At 40.3% G+C, this 27,686-nt stretch overlaps 1 protein-coding gene across 3 annotated transcripts in view; it reads right to left on the bottom strand.

The window, feature by feature from the left end:
* The window catches only part of mettl8 (methyltransferase 8, methylcytidine), a 63,745-nt gene that overhangs the window by 12,561 nt on the left and 23,498 nt on the right, over positions 1-27,686 (bottom strand). For 2 of the 3 annotated variants that reach the window (XM_048534795.1, XM_048534796.1), the window contains 4 exons: positions 24,261-24,310; positions 23,076-23,108; positions 15,881-15,941; positions 15,361-15,503 (listed from right to left, as the gene is read on the bottom strand). In XM_048534795.1, coding sequence (XP_048390752.1) covers positions 15,361-15,503; positions 15,881-15,941; positions 23,076-23,108; positions 24,261-24,310 — 287 coding nt within the window. The remainder of the gene's footprint in view (positions 1-15,360; positions 15,504-15,880; positions 15,942-23,075; positions 23,109-24,260; positions 24,311-27,686) is intronic. The other variant, XM_048534797.1, reaches the window with a different exon arrangement.

Genomic DNA, 27,686 nt, shown 5'->3' on the forward strand with positions numbered 1-27,686 from the left:
TTGTCATGTTGATTACTGGAAAAAAAACATGAAAACAATACAACATATAAAGTCAGCCCTAGAAATATGAAAATACGCATATTTCTTAAAGAAACTTTAAAAACAACCAGGAACAAATGAAACAAATATCAAATGTAATACAAGCTACACATGGTGTCTACGCTGAAGTTAGTCAACACACAAAAATGGATATTTTAATTCTTTACTCGCAATTAAACTAGGTTGCACTGACTTTTTCCAAGTATAAATTTACCTTTTGTCCAACGTTCATGTCATTTATCTACCCGTTTGACAATCCGTGAGATGAAGAGGAAAAAAAAGTACAAAATACTAATGCGAGTGTTCAATGCAGACAGGTCAAGATCAGTCTCAAACCTTTGACTCATAGTGATATCAAAATCTGTACTCCCATCTAGCAAAATTTATGCAAATCTAGCATGGCATTTTCATAGAAAAGGAAAGCAAGTTTGTGGATTGCAACAAAGAGGTTTTGCACTTATCCATAATAACAGAAAGATGTAAAAAACTGGTATGAATAGCCAAAGGAACTTGGGATCTAGCGGAATGAAAAAAGGATCACTTGTGGTATCAAAAGATAGGGGGAGTCCGGTGTTTTGAGGGTGAGATAAGAGGACGAAGGATATAAGCCTTCATTAATTCTATGAAATCACACAAGTTTTGCAATAATCCTTTCCTTTTCTTTTATTCAAACAAAATCCTAAGTGTGCTTATGCTGTAGTTGCCAATGTTGCATTAGCAATATCAATGTGAAAGCTTTTAAGTAGTTAAAATTACAGCCCCACATATTTCCCATATGTACTAATGCAAAACAAGCAGATTGATAATTCATTTGTAAAATTGTTAATATTTTGGCTCAGATTTCTCCAGCAACATCAGCAAAGCATATTGGCTATTAATTTCAACCTGTGGTGGCAGAGATAACAGTTAGAAGCTAGAACAGAATACACAAATTAGTAGACATTTAGTAGACATATTAATCGTATAATATAATCTTATTTTGCATGTGATCTGACTGTGATAAGTTTCTCAAAAAACTTGTTCGTAATATTATTCAAACACTTGGTACAATTTACAATCTTCTGGATATCTTCACGAATCCAAGTTACCTGCAGAATACCTTATAATTAAAGTCTACTTTGGAATTATATTCTTCTTTAGTGACAACAGATGCCATACCATTTCCTCTCATGTTGCAATTGTGTATTGTAAGAAACGTGATTTTGTATTGAATCTAAAGGTTTTTTTATATAGAATCCTGTGATAGACGAATTTGCACTGCAGTGGTTCATTGTTTCTTTGAATTTTACGAAGTCCCCTGCTAAAAAATGCATCCTTAAAATTATTACCAGCTCTTAAATCTACTTATGGAGGCTTTAAACAGGCAAATTTTGATTTTTTGCAGTTCAGTAGGCACTTTTAAATATGAAATGCTATGCAAGACATCCTCTACATGGAGGCAAAATGACACACTTAAGGAGTTAGGACAATGAAAGCTCAACAATGGAAAAAAAAGCATGGAGATTTTTAACTATCATTGAGAATACAATCTCTGCTACATGACACACTTTGTGTGGTCAGAAGTGCAAAAGAAAATGCATGATGTGAAGCCCAAGTGTAGTGGCGTTAGCCAAACACACATGTCCTACAATGATCTTGTAGTAAAACTATTTTTTGTTAGATAATGAATAATGTGGTTATAATACTAGATTCAACATTCTCCAACAATGAGGCAGCAGCCTATAATTAATTTCAACAATAGAGTTTTGGTGGTTATATACAATTCTCAACATCATGCCGTTGAGAGATGATTCATTGTGATACCTAAGCTTCATTCGCTCCCCTTTCCTTTGCACAATCAGGGCATATACCTAAGGCAGACAACAGGGAATTTCTTACTCTCACATGAAAAAAAAGGCATTCAACTCAGGATAGTCACTCAAACATCTGGTGGACAGAGTTCCCATCCCACTGACTTAAAAAGCAAGGAGGGAACAGAAAAAGCTGATAAAGGAACTGTATCTCACATTCTCAGAATCAGAGGTGATGTGTGTTCTTGCAACAGCAACCTGAAGCTGTACATGTATTAGATTAGATTAGATTAGATTAGATTCCCTACAGTGTGGAAACAGGCCATTTAGCCCAACAAGTCCACACCACCCCTTGCCGCATCCCACCCAGACCCATGCCCCTATAATCCACACACCCCTGAACACTATGGGCAATTTAGCATGGCCAATCCACCTAGCCTGCACATCTTTGGACTGTGGGAGGAAACCGGAGCACCTGGAGGAAACCCACGCAGACACGGGGAGAATGTGCAAACTGCACACAGACAGTCGCCCGAGGCTGGAATCGAACCCGGGTCCCTGGCACTGTGAGGCTGCAGTGCTAACTACTGAGTCACCATGCCGTGTGTTAAAAGTTGTGGTCAGCATTACTTCAGAAGTTTAGCTGAGAAAGGTTAACTAATTTCTAAAGAAGTAATAGGTTGCAACTTGATTTTTTTTTAAAACTGAGTGCAGGAAAATTGAATGTCCTTTTTAAGAGAATTGCATGCCCTTCATTCACATTTTTATGTACATGAACAAGTTGTTGGCATGAAAAAGCTAAGTATTCCGTACAAGAAATTATTACAAGTTGTGAACAAAAACGACAAGAAGGAAAAGACCAGCTAGTCCATCAAGCCTCTTCCACATCCACATCATGATTGAACACCTATCTACTAATAATATGGGTAAGCCAGAAACCCAATTCCAAATGGAGGAAAAAATCTGCAAAACTCCTCGCTGACCTATTAATTGAAACTAATTCAGATGGTCATACTGACCATAGTCTTATTACTTGGCATTTCATTAAATTTTTGCAATGTTTGCTTTCCATCCCAAATAGATACTGACTTAGCTGTTGTTTAAAGTATAGAGAGAGTAACCAACCAGGACCATAAGGTTATTACCACCAAAAACTGAACCCAGCAGTGTCCTTGTGTAACTGTATGTATTACCACAGGTCTTCCCCAGTCTATCAAAATGAAATAATCATCATTCAGAAGAATTACAATCAAACATGTTATCTGTTTGATACACCTCTATCAAAATCAGCCTGAGTCCCTGCAGCTTTTAAGTGAATACACACAGCTTTTTAAGCCAATCTGAGAAACTAGGATGTGGGAGAACTGGTGTTGGGCTGGGGTGGACAAGTCAGAAATCACACGACATGAGGTTAACAGTCCAACAGGTTTATTTGAAAATGCAAGCTTTCGGACCCTCAGAGATAATGGGAACTGCAGATGCTGGAGAATCCAAGATAATAAAGTGTGGAGCTGGATGAACACAGCAGGCCAAGCAGAATCAGAGGAGCACAAAAACTGACGTTTCGGGCCTGGACCCTTCATCAGAAAAGGGGGACGGAGAGAGGGTTCTGAAATAGATAGGGAGAGAGGGGGAGGCGGATCGAAGATGGATAGAGGAGAAGATAGGTGGAGAAGACGCAGACAAGTTAAAGGGGCGGGGATGGAGCCTGTAGAGGTAAGCATAGGTGAGGAGGTAGGGAGGGGATAGGTCAGTCCGGGAGGACAGACAGGTCAAGGGGGCGGGATGAGGTCAGTAGGTAGGAAATGGAGGCGCTGCCTGAGGTGGGAGAAGGGGAATAGATGAGAGGAAGAACAGGTTAGGGAGGCGGGGATGAGCTGGGCTGGTTTTGGGATGCAGTCGGGGGAAGGGGAGATTTTGAAGCTTGTGATATCCACATTGATACCATTGGGCTGCAGGCTTCCCAAGTGGAATATGAGTTGTTGTTCCTGCAACCTTCGCGTGGCATCGTTGTGGCACTGCAGGAGGCCCAGGATGGACATGTCGTCTAAGGAATGGGAGGGGGAGCTGAAATGGTTCGTGACTGGGAGGTGCAGTTGTTTATTGCGAGCCGAGCATAGGTGTTCTGCAAAGCGGTCCCCAAGACTCCGCTTGGTTTCCCCGATGTAGAGGAAGTCACACCAGGTACAGCAGATGTGCAGGAAAATATCTGTCTGATGTGGAAAGTCTTCTAGGGGCCTAGGATGTGGGTGAGGGAGGAGGTGTGGGGGTAAGTGTAGCATTTCCTGCGGTTGCAGGGGAAAGTGCCGGGCGTGGTGGCGTTGGAGGGAACTGTGGACCAGACAAAGGAGTCACGGAGAGAGTGGTCTCTCCGGAAAGCAGACAAGGGTGGGGATGGAAAAATGTCTTTGGTGGGGGTGTCGGATTGTAGATAGCAGAAGTGTCGGAGGATGATACGTTGGATCCAGAGATTATGGGGTGGTATGTGAGGACTGGGGAGATTCTCTTTTGGTGGTTATTGTGGGGACGGGGTGTAAGGGATGAGTTGTGGGAAATGCGGGAGACACAGTCGAGAGTGTTCACAACCACTGGCGGGGGGGGGGGGGCGGCGGCGGTGATATTGCGGTCCTTGAAGAACGAGGACATCTGGGATGTAAGGGAGTGGAATGCCTCATCCTGGGCACAGATGCGGCTGAGGCGAAGGAATTGGGAATAGGGGATGGAATTTTTCCAGGAAGGTGGGTGGGAGGAGGTGTATTCTAGGTAGCTGTGGGAGTCAGTGGGCTTGAAATGGACATCGGTTTCTAGGTGGTTGCCTGAGATGGAGACACACAGAGGTCCCTGAAGGTGAGAGATGTGTTTCCTTCTTCAGGCGCGAGAGAGAGAGTTAGTATCAGACACGGAATTTATAAGAAGATCAAAGCTTCACACTATTGATGAGGATGTATTAAACAAACTGAAGATGCTGTTAATTCTTTAATCATTATAAGTTTTAAATTAATTTATATTTATATATATATATGTGAACATTTTCAAATTCCTTTCAAGTCATGGTCCTGAGAGAACTAAAGGTTTTACCAGTGTAAAATAGACGTGATATTTTAGGTCAGGCAATCCATGTTAGATGTGAGATCTTGTTTAGAATCTGTTTGTATTTTATTTTGGAGTCAGACTGGTTTTATTTCTAAAGAAGGAATTTCTAAAGTGGCAAATTGACTGACTGACTGTCTACAAATTGTGTGCTGTTTGAACAAAATAAAATGAATCTGCAAATACAAATTCACCCCATAGATTCGTGTGTGTGGGTGTGTGGGAGGCGGGGGGGGGGGGAGAGAGTGTATGGGAAGGGGGAAGAGGGAGAGGGAGAGTGTGTGTGTACATGTGTGAGAGGGGATGGGAAAGAGAGCATGTGTGCGTAAGAGGGAGAAGAGAGAGACAGCATGTATGTGTGCACACTTCTGTGAGAGTAGATAGTGTGGTGGGGTCACCTGCAGTGCGGCATGAACCCAAGATCCTGTTTGAGGCTGTCCTCATAGGTACCGAACCCACAGACCAGTTGAACTAGGAACATTTCTCGTAGCAATGGACGTTTTAGCACGCTACGCTAGCATCCGCCACAATGATAGCATCACCACAACAGCCTCAGTACTTGACACCAACAACTGCCAATTTCCAAATGCCAGCCTACAACTCATCTGCTTCATCCTTGACGACAATGTCTTCATGTTTGACAACCAGTTCTTCATCCAGGCACATGGAACACCCATGGAGACCAGATTTGCTCCTCAACGTTCCAACATTTTCATGCACAGGGTCAAACAAGACTTGTTTGCTGCATAGAATGCTACACACCAGATACACTGATGACATTTTCTTCCTTTGGACTCATGGTGAGAAATCACTGAAACAACTACATTGTGATATCAACAAGTTTCATCCCACCATCAGGCTTACCGTGGACATCTTTAGAATCAGTCTCATTCTTGGACACATGCACCTCCTTCAGGGACGGACACCTCAGTACCTCACACTACCACAAGACCATGGGTAACTTCACGATGCTGCACTTCTCTAGCTTCCACCCAAAACATGAAATCAGCCATACCCTATGAACAACCCCTAGGCATACACAGGATCTGTTCAGATGAGAAGGAACGAGACAGATATCTGAAGGTGTTGAAGGACACCCTCATAGGAACAGGACACAATGCTCAACTCATTGATCGCCAGTTCCAACATGCCACAGTGAAAAACCATAATGACCTCCTCAGAAAACAGACATGTCAACAGGATATGATAGGGTGCCCTTCATCGTTCAGTACTTCCTGGGAGCGGAGAAACTACGCCATAATCTTTGCAGCCTTCAAACACATTATCCATGACACAAAGCACCTCGCCAAGATCTTCCCCATGCCTCCACTTCTTACCTTTGAACAACCACCAAACCTTAAACAGACCATTGTTCGCAGCAAATATTCAGCCTTTAGGACAACATCAACCATTACGCTACACAACCATGTCATAGCAATCTCCGCAAGACATGTCAGACGTTCGACATGGATACTACCATCACACGTGAGAACACCACCCACCATGGGCATGGCAGATACTTATGTAGCTTGGCCAACATTGTCTACATCATACACTGCAGGCAAGGATGCCCCGAGGCATGAAATATTGGCAAAACCATGCAGATGCTATGACAACAGGCGCAACATTGCCAGACAGGGATGTTCCCACCCAGTATATATACCTCTCTCTCTCTCTCACACACACACACACACATACACACACAGAGAGCGAGCGAGAGAGCGAGTGAGACTCGCTGCCACACACGTGCACACGCATACACTCTCTCTCTTTCTCCTTTCACACGTGTGCACACACACTCTCTTCCACTCTCTCCATCCTCCCAAACAAACACTCAGTCCCCCCTTGCTCAATCTACGGGATGAATTTGTATGTGCAGGTACATTTTATGTTGTTCAAAAAACACACAATTTATAGACAGTCAATGTGGCACTTTATAAAATCCTTCTTTAGAAATAAAACCAGTCTGATTCCAAACTAAAACACAAACAGATTCTAAACAAGGTCTCACTTCTAACATGGATTGTCTGACCTAAAATGTCACCTCTTCTTTACACTGTTAAAACCTTTAGTTCTCTCAGAACTGTGACTTGAAAGGAATTTGGGGATTTCCATATCTATATTAATCAATTAAAACCTTCAAACTGATTAAAGATTTAACATCATCTCATCAGTGGTGCGACCCTTCGATCTTTTACTTATAAATTCTGTGTCTGATACCACCTTTCTCACTAACACCTGCCTTTTTTGAGGCTCTGAAAGTTTTTGTTTTCAAATAAACCTGTTGGACTATAACCTGGTGTCATGTGATTTCTGACCTTGAGTAACTGCAGTTCTGGGAATCATTCTTGCAGACCTAGTCAACAAGTAATAACAAAGCCAATAAGAGGGGAATCCCTATTTGACCTAATTCCCACCATTCTATGTGGAGCAGGTATTAATAGGTGTGACCACTGTACTGTCCTATGGAGGATGAAGTCTATCTTCACACTGAGGATACATTCCATCATTGAGGGTGGCATATCCACTGTGCAAACATGGGGCAGTCTTTGAACAGATCTATAAACTCAACAGTTTCTAAGGGCCAGCAGCAAAACTGCATTCAAACACAACTGCAATATTATTTCCAGCAGCTCCCTGTCTCTGACATTAGTATAACGTCAAGAACTGATTTGGTTCAATGAAGACTGCAGAAGGGTATGCCAGGAGCGGCACTAGGTATCCTGAAAATTGAGGTGAAACACAACACAGGATCACATGTATGCAAAAAACCAAGCTAAGCAATCCCACAACCATGGTTCAGATCTAAGCTCTGCAGACCTGCAACATCCAGCTATGATGAGTGGTGAAGAATTAAACAACTAAACGGACATGGAGGATGCACAAATATCCCCATCTTCAATGATAGAGAAATCTAGTACATAAATGCAAGATCAAAGCTGAAGTATTTGTATCCACCTTTAGCCAGGTTCTGAGTGGATGATTCATCTCAGCCTGCTTCTGAGGTCCCCAGTGTCACAGGTGCCAGTTTACAGTCAAATGAATCAACTTGATCAAATAACAGGTAGAGGCATTGGCCCAGACAACATTCTAGCAACCGTACTGAAGACTTGTGCTCCAGAACTAGCCACACCCCTTGCCAAACTGTTCCAGAACAGCCACAACACTGGTATCTGTCTGATAATGTGAAACAATGACGAGGTGTGTCCTGCCAACAAAAAACAGGGCAAATCCACCCGAAGGTTGCAGGAACAGCAACTCATATTCCGCCTGGGCCACCCGAAGGTTGCAGGAACAGCAACTCATATTCCGCCTGGGAACCCTGCAGCCTAATGGTATCAATGAGGACTTCACCAGTTTCAAAATCTCCCCTTCCCCAACTGCATCCCTAAACCAGCCCAGTTCGCCCCCTCCCCCCACTGCACCACACACCAGCTCAGCTCTTCCCCCCCACCCACTGCATCCCAAAACCAGTCCAACCTGTCTCTGCCTCCCTAACCAGTTCTTCCTCTCACCCATCCCTTCCTCCCACCCCAAGCCGCACCCCCATCTACCTACTAACCTCATCCCACCTCCTTGACCTGTCCGTCTTCCCTGGACTGACCTCTCCCGTCCCTACCTCCCCACCTATACTCTCTCCACCTATCTTCTTTATTCTCCATCTTCGGTCCGCCTCTCCCTCTCTCCCTATTTATTCCAGTTCCCTCTCCCCATCCCCCTCTCTGATGAAGGGTCTAGGCCCGAAACGTCAGCTTTTGTGCTCCTGAGATGCTGCTTGGCCTGCTGTGTTCATCCAGCCTCACATTTTATTATCTTGCAAATCCAACCTGGCTTTTTAAAAAAAATTACCACCCTACTCTCCATCACTGCAACATGATGGAAGAGATCACTGACAATGCTATCACCTGCCATTTGTTCAATGATATTTTATATGGGTTCCACCACGGTCACTTAGCTCCTGAGCTCATTACAGCCTTGGTTCAAACATGGACAAAAGAAGTAAAGAGGCAAGGTGAGAGTGCCTGCCCTGGACATCAAGGCAGAGTTTGAGTATGGCCCTGCATTGCCTGAATGACTGTAGCTTCCATAATACCCAAGAATCTTGAGATGAAAGAAGGCAAATTATCCCACTTGATTGGCACCCCATCCAACAGTTTTAACATATTCCCCATCACCACTAACGTACAGTGACAGCAGTGTGGACCAGCACTGCACTAACTCTCTAAGGGTCCTCCAATCATACCTTCCAAACTCCGAACATGTATTAACTGGAAGGAATAAGGGCAGCAGAAATATGGGAACACCAAAATGCTGTCCACCCACACACCTTCTTGACTTGGAAATATGTCACCATTCTTTCAAAGTGACTAGGTCAAGATCCATGAACTTCCTTTCTAAAGCACTGTGTGTATCATTACATCGCAAAGATTGCAGCAGTTCAAGGAAAGCAGTTGATCACTACCTTCTCTAGGGCAATATGGATAGATAATAAATGCTAGCCAAGCCAGCAAAATCTAAATCCTATCAATCAATCAAAAAATAAATAGAATCAGCACATCTGGCGGCATCTGTGGAGAGATACAAAATGAACGATTTGAGCTCAAAATTGGTAGAAATGTAAATTCATGGAATCTTTTCAGAAGTTTCTTTGAGCAGCACTTTTAAGAGCCAGCCAAAGGACAGGTTATACTAGGTCTGGTAATGAGCAGTGAGACAGGATTAATTCATGACAGAATAGTGAAGGCATCCCTAGGTAGCAATGATCCCGAAATGATCAAATTTCACACTTACTTTGACAGCAAGAAGAATGGATCAAAATGATATAACAGCAATCAGGGTGTGCAGAAAGTTTGGTGAAGTGAACTGGGAAATTAGGTCAAGGGATAGCTCACTACAGCTGCAGTGACAGGCATTCGAAGTGATATTTCTGAATACTCAAACAATACATCCTGTTGAAAGAATGGTGACATATTTCCAAGTCAAGGTGGTGTGTGGGTGGACAGCATTTTGGTGTTCCCATATTTCTGCTGCCCTTATTCCTTCCAGTTAATACATGTTCGGAGTTTGGAAGGTATGATTGGAGGACCCTTAGAGAGTTAGTGCAGTGCTGGTCCACACAGAAGGAGACATCATCCATGGCTACGGAGTTAAAGTTGGTACAAATTATGAGAGAAAACATATTTCCACAAAGCTGAATGGGATGTCAGATGACTGGCCAAAATATATAGAACAGCGCAGAATAACTAGAATATTAATTAGGTCAAAGAAATCAGAAAATAAGAGAAAGCTATCTGGAAATATAAAAACAGATAGTAAGAGTTTGTAAATGTATTTAAACAGAAAAACAATTTGTCAAATGGGGAAGTAACAAACAACACGGATATAGGGGCACCTGTAGGTTAGCTGTACTTTGATTTCCAGAAGCCATTTGACAAGGTGTCACTTCAAACGTTATTAAGTAACATGAAATCTCACGGAATTGGGGGAAAACATATCAGCATTGGTAGCCTTAGGGAAACAGACAACATGCACTGTCTGGTATGCCAAATGATTAACAGACGGATTAGGGCTGAAGTCTCAGCAATTTCAAATATATCTTAATGACTTAGATGAAGGTCTGTTTGTATGATATCTAAATCCATTGAGAACACAATGATAGGTAAATTGTGAAGAAAAGACAAGCAGTCCCCAAAGAGATATAGATACGGTAAATGAGTGGGCACAAAAATGAGTATGTGATCTACAACGTGGGTAAATGTGAGCTAGTTCATTTTGGCAGGAAGAATAGAAATAAAGTACAATATTATTTGAGCAGACAGTGTTTGTTACAGGTAAAGAAAGGTCCAAATGTCCTGGTACACAACTCACACAAAGTTATTATGCAGGTGCAGCAAATAGCTATAAAAGGTAAATGGAATCTTATTCATTTAAATGAATATAAAAATAGGCTGCTTTGCAATAATCGTACAGAGCAATGTTGTTACCACATGTGGAGCACAGTGTGCAGCTTTGGTCTCCTTATTTTAAAACGATTATAAATTCACTAGAAGCAATTCAGGAGAACACTCATTTGACTGCCTCCATTCTGAAGAAGGGTCACTGGACTTGAAACATTAACTCCACTTGGTCTCCATAGATGCTTCCAGACCTGCTGAGTTTTTCCAGCAATTTCTGATTTTGATTGATACCTAGAAATTGTTGAAGAAACTCAGCAGGACTGGCAGCATCTGTGGAGATAAAGCAGTTGCTCACAATTAGGCTCCTTCCATATCAGAGAGATGAAACACAGACTGGGTGACGAGTTTGCAGAATGTAAAAATTACCCCAAGCTTTCGGTTGCCTGCCACTTCAACACACCACCATGCTCTCCGGCAACATACTTGTCACGGGCTTGCTACAGCTGCGAACAAGGCTCGGGGCAAGCTGGTAGAACATCAGCTCACCTCCCACTTGGGGACACTGCATCCTTCAGGACTCAATATCAAGTTCAATAATTTTAGAGCCTGCTTCTCACACCTCCATTCATATCCTCTACCCACCCAATGCTCCAAGGCATGTCACGATATGGGCTGTTTTCAGCAGAGACGACCCATTTTCACCAACTTACAGTCTCCATTATGAGCTTTATTCCTTTCCTGGCTTACCAGACAACCATCTGCTTTTCTGCCTGCCCCCGTCTCTCACTTTGGGTTCCATCTCCACTTATCCATTGACTCCTCCTCTCCTACTGCCCTGTCATCAGCATAATTATGACCTCTCTCTAGCTATCAATTCTGAAGAAGGGTCATTGGACTTGAAACATTACCTCTGTTTTCTCTCCTTAGATGCTGCCAGAACTGCTGAATTTCTTCTGCAATTTCTGTTTTTGTTTAAGCTCATGAAGGGACTTGACAAGTTGGATGCTGAATGGGTATCTCCTACCATGGGGAAGGCTAGAACAACGGACAGTTCAAAAATATGGAATTGCACACTTATGACATAAATTAAGTGATTTGTTTTTCTTTCAGTGAGTCATAAGATTTTGAAACATTCTTCCCCTTACACAATGGAGGCAAGGTCAGTGAATATTTTTAAGGCAAGGGTATTGTTGGTAGGTATAGAGTTGAGTCTCCAATCAGAACAGCTGTTGATTGGAAGAAAAAATTTCAAGGGGCCAAACAGCCTACTTCTATTAGGCTCATTGTCCATTTTATGAGGGGACCAAAACAGAACAAAGGTAGGGTTAAAAAGAATCAGAATTTCCTGGTTAACGTTTGATTATCTAACTTTTAGAATAGTGGTACTTTTCACATGGCTACCTAACGATAAACCAGCAGTGCAGGGAGAAAGTTCTGTCAATCTTTAATTTATTGAGTAACATTACCTGTGCACTTTTAACATCAATTCGTTTTGTATACAATGCCGTGACATTTGCACATTTACAATTTTTTAGAGGACTTGACTTGTGAAGGTTTGAGATAAAAAATGGATTTATTTCAAGTTTGACAAGATACCTTGATCTTCTTTTGAAAAATAAAAATCAACAAAAAGAGACCGTGCGATACTTTTCTCGGAACTCACATGACCTCAGCTATACGCTTGGATGCACTTCTTACAAATCACCTGGCTAGGTTTTACAGCTGTCTTATTGGAAGTGTGTTTTTCCTGGCAATAACTTGGTTTTCAGTGGAGGAAAAAGCTACCCTGCTCATCACTCTCCTATTTCTGAAACACTCTTCTTGTGCATTGTGAAACCAGATTGTTCACATGAAGCAAAGCCAGAAAACGACTTGATAGTATTTTCTGAGCAAGCAGCACATGCCACGACCGCGGAGGCAATTGCACATCTCTAGGAACCTACCAAATATGCTGGAACAGCCTTACGAATATTCCAAACCCTATTGTTTCTCTTCCTTCTGGAACTAAACATTATTGGCCAAAAGTGTTTTTTTGCCCCAAAAGTGAACTTTCTCAGAGATAAATCTGCTTCTTCCCTAATGTAGGTGTGGTTTGGGTTATTTAGAGGGGGATACATATTCATATTTTCATATTATTAACTGTGTGTTAACCTGTTTTGCATCTTCATTAAATAAGTTTTGATTATAATAAAAAAAATCAATAACTTTGTTTTTGTTAAAGAAAGCTGATTAATGGGTCTTTTATTTCAAATCTAATATACAGAAAGCATATGATTGGCCATATTTGGAACCAGGTAAAACAATTAGTTTATACTGGGACCAGTGGAGTAATTCGACTAGAGAGAGACATGCACTCTTCCCATCATACTAAAAGAAAGCAAAAAAACCAGGAGGCTGTTCTGCAAGCGAGATCTCACAGCGCATCCACTCTCATCAACAGTGCAAGAAAATATTATGTAGAAACACTTACAAAGGATGGCTTAGACAGTGATGACAAAGAAATTATAAGGCGATGCATAAAGCATAGATCACAAAGGGGTAAGATGGAAAAGAAGCAATAAACAACTTCAAAGGAAAACATTTCCTGCTTTATTCATGTTCTATGATACAAAGGCTGGAGTAGCTCCACTGCTACTATCTATTACTTAGCATGAAGTATGAAAAAAGACAAAGTAAAGGACTTAACATAATATGCAAAGAACCTTAAAAACTTTTACATGGCTACTTAAATTTGAAGTCTTTGGTCATATACAAGTTTCAACATGGATTTTCTCAACAGGCAGCAAGAATACCTGAAACGAAGAGTAAACATAATTTCCAAAAAAGCAAATTGGTCAGGACCACACAATGAATAATTCAAAAGATAAACTCTTGCATCAACCTCATTTCATTGATATTCTTAATTGTCATAATTTACTTCATTTTTTGAGAACATCATTGTTATGTAAAACTGGTGTTAAAAAAGTCAGATGTCACAAGAAATAGAGATTTGCTATTGTGATTTCTGACACCTTGTGAGCCCCTCAATTATTTCTGATATTTTTCCAAACACCCATAATTAGACTTTACAATACTGCTAAGATGTTAAAAAAATTGCATTGCATATTTGTTTCATTCATCGTCATTACTTTTTTATGCATGCTCTCCACGAAAATCAGTGTGATTTATAATAGACTACCACTCATTATAGAAATTCAACATGCATACATTCATTGGTGTTTTTTCTAAATCACGATCAACATGCACATTAATGTGTTAAGTCTTATAAATGAGTGCCATCAAAATCTCAGTACCTATTTAAAAGGGTTTTTTTAAACAACAAGATATCTTAAGTTGAAATATGAAAAATCAAAACATCACATTAATTGCAACTTTTGGCTGTTTAAATGAAAGTGACAGGAGGAAATAATCAGTAAACAGTGGTGCATTAAATGCAGAAACTGAAAGTAAATTGTAAAACTGTAATTTGGTTGCGGACATACATTTATGGACCTAGAGGAGCCTGTGGCAAATAAAGACTGTTTGACTATGGCAGAAGATTTTCAGGAGGTGATAACAATTTGATACTGGCCAGCCAGCAACACCCATGTCCCACAAATAAATAAAGTAAAACAGATTCTTTAAATTTTTCTTCTGCTTGTTCAATTATACTGGCATGAGAAAAAGCTCTACAAACATTAGATAAAAGCAATCTTTTAATAGAAAGAGGCATATCTGTCTCTGGGATCCAACCATGCGGTACAGAAAAATCACTGATTAATTCAAAATTCAATTGTGCCTTTAGATTGATACCATGCTCAAAAGCACGAAAAATGAATTCAGAGTAAATTTAATGTCAAGAATGACATTTGGATTAGATTGATTACTAACATTTTCAATTTTAAAAGCCATTTCTTAGCAGCTTTAATTGACCTTTGTGATCTCATTGATTTTGTTATATTGATAAAATATTATTTATTATACTTCTGTATTTGATTTCTGGTTATGGAAAAAGATAAATACAGGACTTTGACTATGGATGGCCACGTCGTAAAAGCTGTAGATTTTCCTCAAGATTCTACAGTGGTGCAGACAAAAAGCACTCAAATTTATTATACTAAAATGGTTTTAGTAATTTATAGTTTCATTTTAAATCTACAAAAAAACTGTCCAATCCCAAGGCTTTGTTATCATTCTGGCTTTTGTCCAAGTCAGATAATGATTATTTCAATTGCTGTCAACCTATATAGCATTCACAAAAAACAGTACCTCTGTATGTTTGCTGGAATTTTTTTTTTGTAAAAAGGTATCTTCAAGAGTTCAGTACCAGCTTGCAAACAAATGTACCAATTCATAACAACTTACAAATTATTTTTTAAAAAACTAATTATTTTGAACATTTTTTCCAAGTATTCTCTACTTCTTGAAACAACAATTGATGCGAACTGAAATTCATTTCAGAAGTGTGATGTAGCGTATAGTTTTCTATCTAACTTTGTACATGAAATAAACGCAGATGATGAATGAGATGAAGATCTTTGTCATGGTCTTTAATCTTTACCTACCTCTTTGGGTGAATAGAAGAAAGCACAAATACAAGAAGAATGACATCAATACTTGCATCTGGAAATGGGTAGGTGGCTCCTGCTTCATTACACAGATCGTGAACAAAGGCATAACATCGGGATGGGTCATACAAACGGTGAGACTGCAAAGCAATAAGACAAACAAAAGAATATGGCTAAAACAGCTACTAAGTCAGATATAAACATTTGTCATTTAACAAATTGGTATTTCTTACTACAATGCAGATACCATGATTAGAATCCAGAGAAACATACAAAAGGCACATTTGTTTTTGTACTGTGTGTTCTAAATATACAAACTAATTTTATCTGTTTTACATTTGCCCATTTTCTTTTATTAAAAATCAATACAAATAATAATTCACTTAAAAAAATTAATCTGTAACCATGATGTTTCAATATAGAATTACTGTACATTTGTTTAAGTAGAATTATTGCTGAAAGTAAAAGGTGATTAACAAAAGTTTTACAATAAAAAAAATTAAAATCAGATTTATACCTTCACCAGCTCCACTGCACTCTCTGAGAAGTCACAGCAATAAAGGAATGCTCTGGGGTTGCTGTAGCGAATAGAGAAAAATATTAAGTCTTTTCATTTCCTTCACTGTAATTCCACAGTTTTCATCTGTACACTAAGCAATTTTTTAAAAACAATACAAGGTGTAATCACTAAACCAATGAAAACTAGGGGAAAATATTAAAGGTATTTTTCAAGGTATAAAATTTCAAATCACTATGAAGTTAATATGATGAAAGTTTAAATCTTCCTAAAGATTGCAAGTTGAGGTCATGGAAGAAATGCCAATCTGGTTCATTTATAATGCCTTAACATGCAGCAACTAAGGTAAAGATCTGAGAAACAGGATATCCACCTATCCTCTGATCAGGATATAACAGTTATTCCAAAGAGATCAGCAGGAAGAGAGCGAAGGGCTTAACAAGAATTTATGGATTGCTTGATTACGGAACAATAATCTGATGGAGTAGTAGCAATATTTCTGTAGTAGGGAGAGTAATAACTTATTTACCCAGGCTGCTCTATTAATTCTTTATTTAAAATTTCCTGGTGTTATGTTCACATCTCATTCAATATATCTGCAGTAATTGAATCCACAAACTCATAATGATGCAGTGATCAGTATCATCTAATTTGAAGGCATGATTTCACCACATCAGTGTTCCGAAAATAAACTGTGTACATATTTTGTTAAAATGACGCTCCCCAAACTAGGGATTTTTTGCTGCCCAAGGAATGCTATTTGCAATAACTGAAATGTAGTAAAAAGTGCTATCACTCCTGTTATGTACTATTAAATATTTAATAAAGTACACCTCATGGGTGTTTAAAGGTTACATGCTAAATGTGATTCGTGACAAACCTTTTCTCCTCAGCCAATAAATGTTAACCATGAAAATATGTATATAATTAACCACTTACTGCCTTTACAAAAACTCAGTGCTGTAAATAAAAATGTCAGAAGCTTTATGCTGAGGCTACACATCATATATCAAAGGAAACTAACTAAGTACAACCCAATTGTTGATGTAAACACAATCCAGAGGACATTTTTGTTAAGTGATAATGGGAACTGCAGATGCTGGAGAATCCAAGATACCAAAGTGTGAAGCTGGATGAACACAGCAGGCCAAGCAGCATCTCAGGAGCAAGAAAGCTGACGTTTCGGGCCTAGACCCTTCATCAGAGCGACATTTTTTTTAAACAGGTACAAAAATCCTGAAACAGGTATGGCGGTTATAATTATAAAGTTGAATGATGAGTTCTCTCATGGTGCATCACAAAAGCAGAGACAGGGGATTCCTAGAAGACTGTCAGTGACATGGCCTATGGTGAGATGTGGCCCAATTGAGTAACCAGTTCAGTGAAGCCCATATTGGCATCAGTAGCAACTCATGCCATCTTTTATGTTTTTTGCAAACTGTGCCAAAATTCTTGCTTGATAGGAGCAAGATGCCAATTGATGGGTATTAGTGCTTGTTCAAAATCATATCAACAGCACAGCTTGCCTCATTAATATTCAGCCTCCCATCTTACCAAATGCGCCAATCATCATGAAAACCCAACAAGGAAACCAGAGTCAACATCCGGGGATTCAACTCACCGCTTGATCCAAATTACTTCCACTTTGGAAACCATGCAACAGCATCTATGTCTCAAGACAACACACACGCCATGCCCACAGACACTGGCTTCCACCTTGTGTCGGTATCTAACAACCCTGATGGCAGATCTCTGATCTAGAGGACATTTCTGCAGTTCAATGCTGCACCTTGAGCTGCAAATGAAACGATCATTGCAGTGCTATAACGAGGACACTGTGTGCTCAGGGACACATACCCAGTCCATGGCTTGGATGCATCTTCAGACTCTTTGTTTGCTTTCATAGTGCTCACTCATTCTTAGACTACCCAAATGTTCACAGCATCCCTGTTGTGCACTGTCTTGTCTTTTCGCATTTTTCCTCCTCAGCTAGAGATACAAGCTCATATTACTGCTGTCTTGGGCATGCCACTTACCACATACACAATGCTAGGAAGTTTGTCAGAGTTGACAGCAGGTGTCAGTCAAGTTAAGGTGGTAATATAGCAGAGACACAGTAAGTGTGAGATATTAGAGAGAATTTACCCTGGTAGGGTGGAGGAAAGCACTGGCTTTCTGCTTACAGTGTTGGGCAATCCCCCGAGAATGGCTGAGACTGCTTTAATTCCAATGCGAAACCCGGAACAGGCAGACATGGTCCAGTGATATAGCTTCCACTGTTGGTCCGTTGGGAACAAGAGTGTTGTGTTGGCTTTAGCCTGCCTGCAGGACCTCCCTTCCTGCAATGTGGGATTCTGATTTCTCATCTACTATGCTGGAGGAAAATCTCAGCGACTGTGTAGGATAGCTCCAGCCCATCAGTGTTTGTTCAGGTGCACAACGGCCTTTTAAAAATGGCATTAATGTGAGGGATGCCAATCAATTCTGGGATACTGCTGAGTGGCAAGTTGTTGCAGGAACAATGTATGATAAAATGTGGTGGCAGTTGGACATGACAGATGCCAGAGGGGTGTGATAGGTAATTAATGAAGCAAGTTTACTAAGATATGGCAATAGAACTTGCAAGATCTCTCCAGGTCAAATTCTTCAAAACAAAAAGGAAGATTCAGCCAATAGATTCAACAGACAATACATTGTCTCTTTTCTCTAATGTTCAGCTCTATCTCCATGTCTTAGATTACTCCAAGTCATCCATTTCAGCATTGCTGCCACACTCTCTAACGAATACAGTTCATATCATCATTATTTGGAAACTTGGATTCTGTCAATGGACAGAGCTTTAAGTTTTTTTTGTACTTCTATATTGAGTCATCAACAAAGGGAGGTATAATTTTAGTTTCATTTTTTGAGTGCTGAGAGTGGTCACAGGTTATCTGGGAACTTGTTTGCATGATTCAAATGAGGCATTTATAAACACCTTTAAGGTGAACAGTACCGGTGTTTTTTTTAAGTCACTTGTGGGAGGTGGGTGTCACTGGCTGGCCAGAATTTATTGCCTGTATAGGTGCCCTTGAGAAGGTGCTTGTTTAGAAAATTTAAACTAGAAATCAAGTTTAAAAAAAAATTGGGCTCCTGCACAGGGCATTCTACGATACAGGGAGATAGAAACAAGCTTCCTGTTAGGAAGACTGATCACCTAAAAAGGTTAGAGTTGGCAGATTTTTTTTCAGAGAGATAAACAGATCATTCAGAGAAAAAAATGCATGCAAAAAGAACAGTGTAGTTTAACAGACTCCAAAGTAGTCAGGACAGAAGGAAAAAAAAACACTGAATGGTGCAAAAGTTAGGAACCGAAAAGTTCCAGAAACGTAAGGCTTTCATGTATCAGACAGAAAGACATCCTACACAGCTGTTCAATTCAGTTAAAAGCAACCATGTTAAGGAGTGATTGAGATGTGTTAGCTTTTTGTTAAGGTTCCCTTAAGGAGACATTAGCTAAGCATAGGAACAAGAATAAGCCATCCAGCCCCTTGAGCTTGTTTTGCCATTCAATAACTAATGGGGGGGCAGGGGCCAAACTGGAAATTTAAGAATGAAGTTAAAGGGAAAGTGAGAATAAGAGAGGTTAAGAAGGACAACAGAATCAACAGAGCAGAAAACTCAAGAAGGGATCGTACAGAGATAATGGGAACTGCAGATGCTGGAGATTCCAAGATAATAAAATGTGAGGCTGGATGAACACAGCAGGCCAAGCAGCATCTCAGGAGCACAAAAGCTGACGTTTCGGGCCTAGACCCTTCATCAGAGAGGATCAGGGATCGTACAGTATGGCCAAGTGAAATAGGGATTGATAGGAAGGGTGAGGGGAGAAACAAATTAAAAAAACAAAGATTGGAGTGACTGGGCTTGTATACTCTTGAGCTTAGAAGGATGAGAGGGGATCTGATTGAGACGTATAAAGTCGTTAAGGGATTGGACACTGTGGAGGCAGGAGGCATGTTTCCGCTGATGGGTGAGTCCAGGACCAGAGGACACAGTTTAAAAATAAGGGGTAGACCATTTAGAGCAGAGTTGAGGAAAAACGTCTACACCCAGAGAGTGGTGGGTATACGGAATGCTCTGCCCCAGAAGGCAGTGGAGGCCAACTCTCTGGATGCTTTCAAGAAAGAGATAGACAGAGCTCTTAAAGATAGTGGAATCAAGGGTTATGGGGATAAGACATGAACAGAATACTGATTGTGGATGATCAGCCATGATCATAATGAATGGTGGTGCTGGCTCGAAGGGCCGAATGGCCTACTCCTGTACCTATTGTCTATTGTCAATGAGATCATGCCTGATCTGTGGCCTAACTTCACACCCTTTAGTACCTTTACTTAATAAAACCTCTTCCATCTCAGGTTTAAAATGAAAAATTGATTCAGCATCAACTACCAACTGTGGAACAAAGTTCCAAACCTCCACCCCCCCAATGCGTGTGGAGGTGCTTCCAACATCTCTCCTGAACAGTCTGGCCCTCATTTTTAGACTATGCCCTTTGTCCTCAAATCTCCAATCAGTGGAAATAGTTTATCTTTATCTACCCTGCCTTTCCTGTTGTTATCCTGAAGACTTTGATCTGATCACCTTCTAGCATTGTAAATTCTGGAGAAACAGGCCTAATTTGCATAATTGCTCCTTATAACTTAACTCCTGAAGTCCATATATCATTTTAATAAACCTACACTGTACTCCCACAACAAGGCCAATATATCCTTCCTAAGGTGTAGTACCCAAATCAGTTCTCAGAACTCCAATTGGAGTTAAACCGACGCTCTGTATAACTGCATCATAGCTTCTGCATACTATACTTCAGTCCTCCAGATATAAAAGCCAGCAGTCCACTAGCTTTCTTGATTATTTTTTCCATCTTTTCATGGCATTTTAAAGATCTATGTACTTGAACCCCAAGTTTCTTGAAGCTATCCTTGAGTTAATGCAGATGTTTGTAGGAAGGAACCACATACAGCTGAACAAACTTTAACAAGGTAACCCTTCACTCAGGATTAACTATCTATGATGTATTCATTGAGGGTTGAAGAGTGGAATCGTTATTTCTGAGATTCCCAATGTGGTTGTTTCAAACGGTTCTAAAATAATGCAAAACATTTTTTAACTTAGTGTATAATAAAGTTGACTCTTTGTTAAAAAGTACAGTAGCAGCCTTTTAGTATATTCAGTGACTGACCACAATGGATAGCAAATTGGAGAAGTATCAAAACTGATTTCAATCTGGGATCTGACATATCCAGTATTACCACCAGCTGGGACTGTGACTGTGTAGAAGTGTATACACATGGACACAAAAGATATACTATACACACACATACTTTCAATTAGCAACAAGGGCAAATAAAGTTATGTAACCCAGAACGTACTACACCATATACTGGAAAATTGTAGGTACAGGTCCATGCTTTCACACATGAGGATCTCCTATATACCACAAATCCATTTCCCAAAGAGAGGAAGTTGAAATTAAGAAAGCGATGCTTTTTTCTGCTACAGATACAACAACTGAAATGTGTCAATGAGTATGGCATCCTCTGGTCCGTCATGGTGCTTAAAATATGTCCAGAAAATACCAAATAAATACTTATACATTCAAAATGCTTCCTAACATTTTATCTCTAGAAATCCATCTTGGAAGACATCTTGACTTGTGGAAGGAGATTTTCTTATAGATCTGAATACAATTTGGATTAGCAAATCTTATGCTCCACATCTTTAGAATTGACTGCTACAAAACAAGATGTAGTAGAGGAAATCTTGTTCTCTTATCTCCTCACTTATTCCATGGTGAAGAACCCAAATGGCAGTTCGAGATTCACTTTCATTACATGTATTTTATGCATGCAACACCAAATGGTATAGGCCTGTTATTAGCGTAATAAAAATTCAGTGTAAGGGATGACTCATACTTCTGTCGGCACTATATACATATATGTGTACAAGTGCCATGAATTCTTGGTATCGTAAATATATTAGTTTGCAACTTTATATCAGGGCTACAATTAAATTACTTTATATTGAGAAATGTAACTAAATAAGAGATATGTCAGTCCCATTTTTGACGATATTTATTTAGTGTTGAAACTTTTATTTTCTACACATTCCGTAATTTAGTCGTAAATAGCAATTCCAACTCTAATTTAAAATACACTATTTCCTATTTTATTGTGTAGGATTTAAAAATATATTTCATGTTTTATCTTACTTCAAAGAGACACTGAACTTGTAGGAATACAGAAGCAACTGTAATACCAGCACTCTCAACAAACTGGCAAAAGCTGAATCCTCTGATGAAGGGTCTAGGCCCGAAACGTCAGCTTTTGTGCTCCTGAGATGCTGCTTGGCCTGCTGTGTTCATCCAGCCTCACATTTTATTATCTTGGAATCTCCAGCATCTGCAGTTCCCATTATCCCTCAAATACCACAAGTTTATTGCGCTTTCGCGATCGACTGCGATGTCCGAGTAGTCAGTTGAGGGTGTGGATGAGAAGGCTCTCTGTCTGTAAGTCTTATTTAAGGCAAAGTTGCATTATTGTTTAAATGATTTATGCTGTAAACAAAATATAACAGTGATGTGTATCTCCCTGTTTTACATTTCTATTACTTAATGTGTGTTTTCACATTGATCAAGAGATCTAATTAATCAAATAGAATATTTAATCAACTGACACACTCCTGATCCCATAAGTTCTGGTTAATAGTTTGCTGTACAACAAAATGCATTACACAATAAGCTTGCTCGCAAATTTGTGTCCAAAAATTCAAATGTGCTATGGCAGCAAAGGATACAAAGGTGGCTGATTGACTGGAAACAGAAGGTATAGGTGAGCAGTTGCTTTTCATACTGCAGCAAGATATTCAACGAAGTTCCTGAGTGGTTAGCATCAGGATCACTAATTTTCTTGAGATATGTTAATCATTTGGACTCAGGTGTACAGGGCACAGCTTCAACATTTGCAAATCACACAAAATTTGAAAGCATAGTGAGAGGATAATAATAAACTTCATGAAGCTGGTGGGATGAGAGGACATGCGGCAGACGGAGATTAATACAGAAAAATATCCATACATTTGAAGAGAAGCAGGAGTGATAAAATAAGATTTAAAAAAAAGTACATTTCTATACGAGCTCAGTGGCAGAGACCTGGGCTTGCTATACGTCCATATTTTGTTGAAGCTGGCAAGAAAGATGGAGAAACTGGTTAGAAAGACATTTGGGATTCTAAACATTGTGAAAAGAGAACTAGTGTACAACAAAAGGAACTCATGCCAAACCATTATAAAACACTGGTTCAGCTTCAACTGGAGTAGTGTGCCAATTCAGTTTAATGCACTTTGAAAAGGGTGTGACAGCTTTACAGCAAGTGCAAAAAGATTTAAAAGAGTGGTCCCAGGGATGAGAGATTTCAATCACATAAATTGGATAAGCTAGGGTTTTCCCATCAAGAGACGGAAACGTCTGTTTTGTTAGAGGCACTAAACAGAGTAGACATAGCAACTGGTCCCATGAGCAGAACTGTGAAGAAGTGGGACAGCAGAGAACATTATTGGCCATTTTTTAAATCAAGTATTTTCTTTTGCACTGCCCTTTATTTTTATCTTAATTTTGTTTTCTATCCATGTAGTCACATTCCTCCTAATTTCATGTAGCATTATCTCAATTCTTTTATGTGGCACCTTATGAAATCCATTTCAGAATTCCACAGAAACAAGAACTGCACTTTTAAAAACTATCCTTTCAAGAATATTTTTATCTTGATCACACATTTAGAAATTCATACTAGTGGCCCAGAATAATTTAGGATTTTGACTGCTGAATATTTTTTTCTGTATTATGGATTTAAGCAGTTTACTAGCAACTGAGAAAAGACCAACTGGCTGATAATTTACCGATTAAACCTCATTTTCTTTCTTGAGGGAATGAGTGGGGAAGTAAAGATAAAATTTGCCATTCATCAGTCCTCTTGCAAAACTTTCTGGCCCTGTTACAAAATGAGCCATTGTCTTTTGTTGAGTGCAAGAATGGAGGAAAACTAATTCAAATTAATCTATTCCAAATCTTCCAGCCTAGTCTGTTAACTGTTTCACTAAGTGATTTGCACACACATATTTTGCTTTTGCTTCCTAACACAAGGTAATTTTTTAATAAATAAATAAATGGCTTTGTAAAGGCAGTTATTTCGAATCATTTTATAAATGAAATTATGCTTAAGTGAAGTAATACTTGAATCATTGTCAATGCAATACTTTATATCAGCTTAACAAACTTTTCTAAAGAAAACTTTATTTAGCCTTATAATTTTAGATTTAAGATCTATGCTTTACTTACCAAATTTCACCCAGAACAGGAAAAGCACTGTTCCCAGCACCACATCCAACCTGTGGAAATCAAAATCAAAGAGAAATCTTCAGTTTTCATGAGCTTGTTTTAAGTTTGTATTAATAAAGCAAAGTTCAAATAGCAACTGTATGATTCTGAAATAAACTTCAAACTTTACAGTTCAGCAGGTGTAGACCAAATCCTACACACTTCAGATTTAAGTCCTGGTCCATTGATTGTTTGTTTGTTTCAGGCAGGAAAGCAGGGCGTACAGCAAAACATCTAGCAATTTAGGCTTGCCTTAGACTAGGTAAGAAGGCAAAAGGGCTAGAAACACTACTTTTCAATGCTAAGATAATAAAATGTGAGGCTGGATGAACACAGCAGGCCAAGCAGCATCTCAGGAGCACAAAAGCTGACGTTTCGGGCCTAGACCCTTCATCAGAGAGGGGGATGGGGAGAGGGAACTGGAATAAATAGGGAGAGAGGGGGAGGCGGACCGAAGATGGAGAGTAAAGAAGATAGGTGGAGAGAGTATAGGTGGGGAGGTAGGGAGGGGATAGGTCAGTCCAGGGAAGACGGACAGGTCAAGGAGGTGGGATGAGGTTAGTAGGTAGATGGGGGTGCGGCTTGGGGTGGGAGGAAGGGATGGGTGAGAGGAAGAACCGGTTAGGGAGGCAGAGACAGGTTGGACTGGTTTTGGGATGCAGTGGGTGGGGGGGGGAAGAGCTGGGCTGGTTGTGTGGTGCAGTGGGGGGAGGGGACGAACTGGGCTGGTTTAGGGATGCAGTAGGGGAAGGGGAGATTTTGAAACTGATGAAGTCCACATTGATACCATATGGCTGCAGGGTTCCCAGGCGGAATATGAGTTGCTGTTCCTGCAACCTTCGGGTGGCATCATTGTGGCAGTGCAGGAGGCCCATGATGGACATGTCATCTAGAGAATGGGAGGGGGAGTGGAAATGGTTTGCGACTGGGAGGTGCAGTTGTTTGTTGCGAACTGAGCGGAGGTGTTCTGCAAAGCGGTCCCCAAGCCTCCGCTTGGTTTCCTCAATGTAGAGGAAGCCGCACCGGGTACAGTGGATGCAGTATACCACATGCTACATGTGTTTGCATATCTATGCATTATTGAAAAGAGTAGTTGCCATCGTCCCAGTTACCATGGTCCCAGATGATCATAGGGCTGTCTTCTAATTAGAGAGCAACAGGTGATAGAGAGTTTAACTTGAAGGTCACCATGCCTCAGATGAGGGACAGGATTGTGCAGGGAGGACCTTCGTTGCAACCTCAGCATTGCAAACCAGCTGTCCAGCCAACTGAGCTACCTGACACCCACTGAAACTATTCCAGTGACCAACATTGAAAAGTAATTGTGTGGACATGAAGTGAGCACAGAATTATTTTTGGTGGTATACTGATACTTAGACATGAAGAATCAAGGATAAAACAAACTACTGGAGAGCTTCTGAAGCTTGCAGAATCACAAGTCAACAACATTACTACTGCCAGAGAGAAAAGGTCGAAACATTAATTTTAAAATATTGGCTTTTTTAAAATTTATAGGAACAGCACCCGTAGTTAAAATTGCTTAAATGAATGTCCTCCTTTTACACCTCCTTAAACTAAGAATTTTTAAAATTTTATGAAACTACAACACAGAACTGGTTTCATGGAACACCCTACAACAGTCAGAGCCAAGCAATCCCGCAGGCAATAGATCAGATCCAACCTCTGCAGTCTAGCTACATCCAGCCATGAATGCTGATGGAGAGTTGAACAAATAATACTCCACCACTACCCTTCCTCAAACATGGGGGACCCAAGTCTTCAGTCAATATGATTCACTCCACATGACATAAAGAAACAACAGAAGGCACTGAATGCTGCAAAGGTTATTGGCCCTGACAACATTCCGACAATAGTACTAACTATGTGTACTTCAGAACTAGTTGCAACATGAGGTACAACACTGGTACCCACCAGGAAACATGGAAGACTGGTCAGATAATGTCCTGTCCACTAAAGGTTGGACAAATCCAACCTGGCCAGTTACCACCCCATCAATCAATTCTCAATACATCTCAACTTCAGAGTCGCAGTGATAATTACTGCCTTTGATATCAAGGTAGCATCTGACCAACTATGGCATCAAGGATCAGTTGTAATACTGGAGATGTTAAGTAATTGGGTAAACTCCCCATAGGTAAAGAGTGCTAATTTACGCCTGAGATGAGGAAGAATTTCTTCTCTTAGAAGGTTGAGTATCTTTAGATCCCCTTGTCAGAGAACTGTGGGGTCAGAGTTCTTGTGCATATTTAAGGCTGTGATAGATAGATTCTAGATCAATAGTGGAATCAAGGGTCACGGGGAAAACACAGGTAAGAAGATCTAAGGAAGTTTGGTTGGCTTGAGTAGCCTACTCTTGTTCCTTTTTCTTATGGATGGAGTCATACCAAGCATAAAAGAAGATGCGCTTTTTGAAGTTCCAGGACATCTCTGCAGGACATAGTAGGAACTGCAGATGCTGGAGAATTTGAGATAACAAGGTGTAGAGCTGGATGAACACAGCAGGCCAAGCAGCAACAGAGGAGCAGGAAGGCTGACATTTCAGGCCTAGATACGAAACATCAGCCTTTCTGCTCCTATGATGCTGCTTGGTCTGCTATGTTCATCCAGCTTTACATCATCTCTGCAGGAGTTCCTCATGATAACAAAAAAATTCAAGTCAACCTGATCAGAGATGCTTATCCACACCACTGGACCAGTTGGATCTTGATCTCAGGCTCTTGGGTCAAAGGTGGGGTCACTATCACTGCACCACAGGAGACTCTAAATAATGTCCTATGCCTCACCATCTTCAGCTGCCTCATCAACGACCTCCTCTCCATCATAAGGTCAGAAGTGGGGATGTTTACTGATGACTGCATAATGTTCAGCACCACTCACGACTCATCAAGCAATCTGTACATATGTAGCATGACCAGGGTAATATCCTGACTAGGCCTGATAAGTGGCAAGTAACAGTCATAGAGGCAAATACCATCTCCAACAAGGGAGAATATAACCATTATTCCTTTGACATTCAATGGCATCATTATCACTGAAGCCCCAACATCCTGGGGATTACCACCGACCAGAAATTGAATTGGACTATCCATATGTATACAAGAGCAGGTCAGAGGGTTTGATTGTGCAGCAGGTATCTCATTCTTCTGTCTCTCCAGTGCCCATCAACCACCTATAAGTCAGGAGTGTGATGAAATCTCTAAACGTGCTTGGATGTGCAACTCCGACAATATTCAAGAAGCTCAATGCCATCCAGGACAAAGCAGCCTGTGTGACTGGCACCACATTCAACATTAGCTCTTTTCACAACAAACGCATATTTACAGTAGTATGTGCAACCTACAAATATGCACTGTGGCAACTCACCCA

The sequence above is a fragment of the Stegostoma tigrinum genome, chromosome 7 (assembly GCF_030684315.1).
Source record: "Stegostoma tigrinum isolate sSteTig4 chromosome 7, sSteTig4.hap1, whole genome shotgun sequence".
Taxonomy (NCBI): Eukaryota; Metazoa; Chordata; class Chondrichthyes; order Orectolobiformes; family Stegostomatidae; genus Stegostoma; species Stegostoma tigrinum.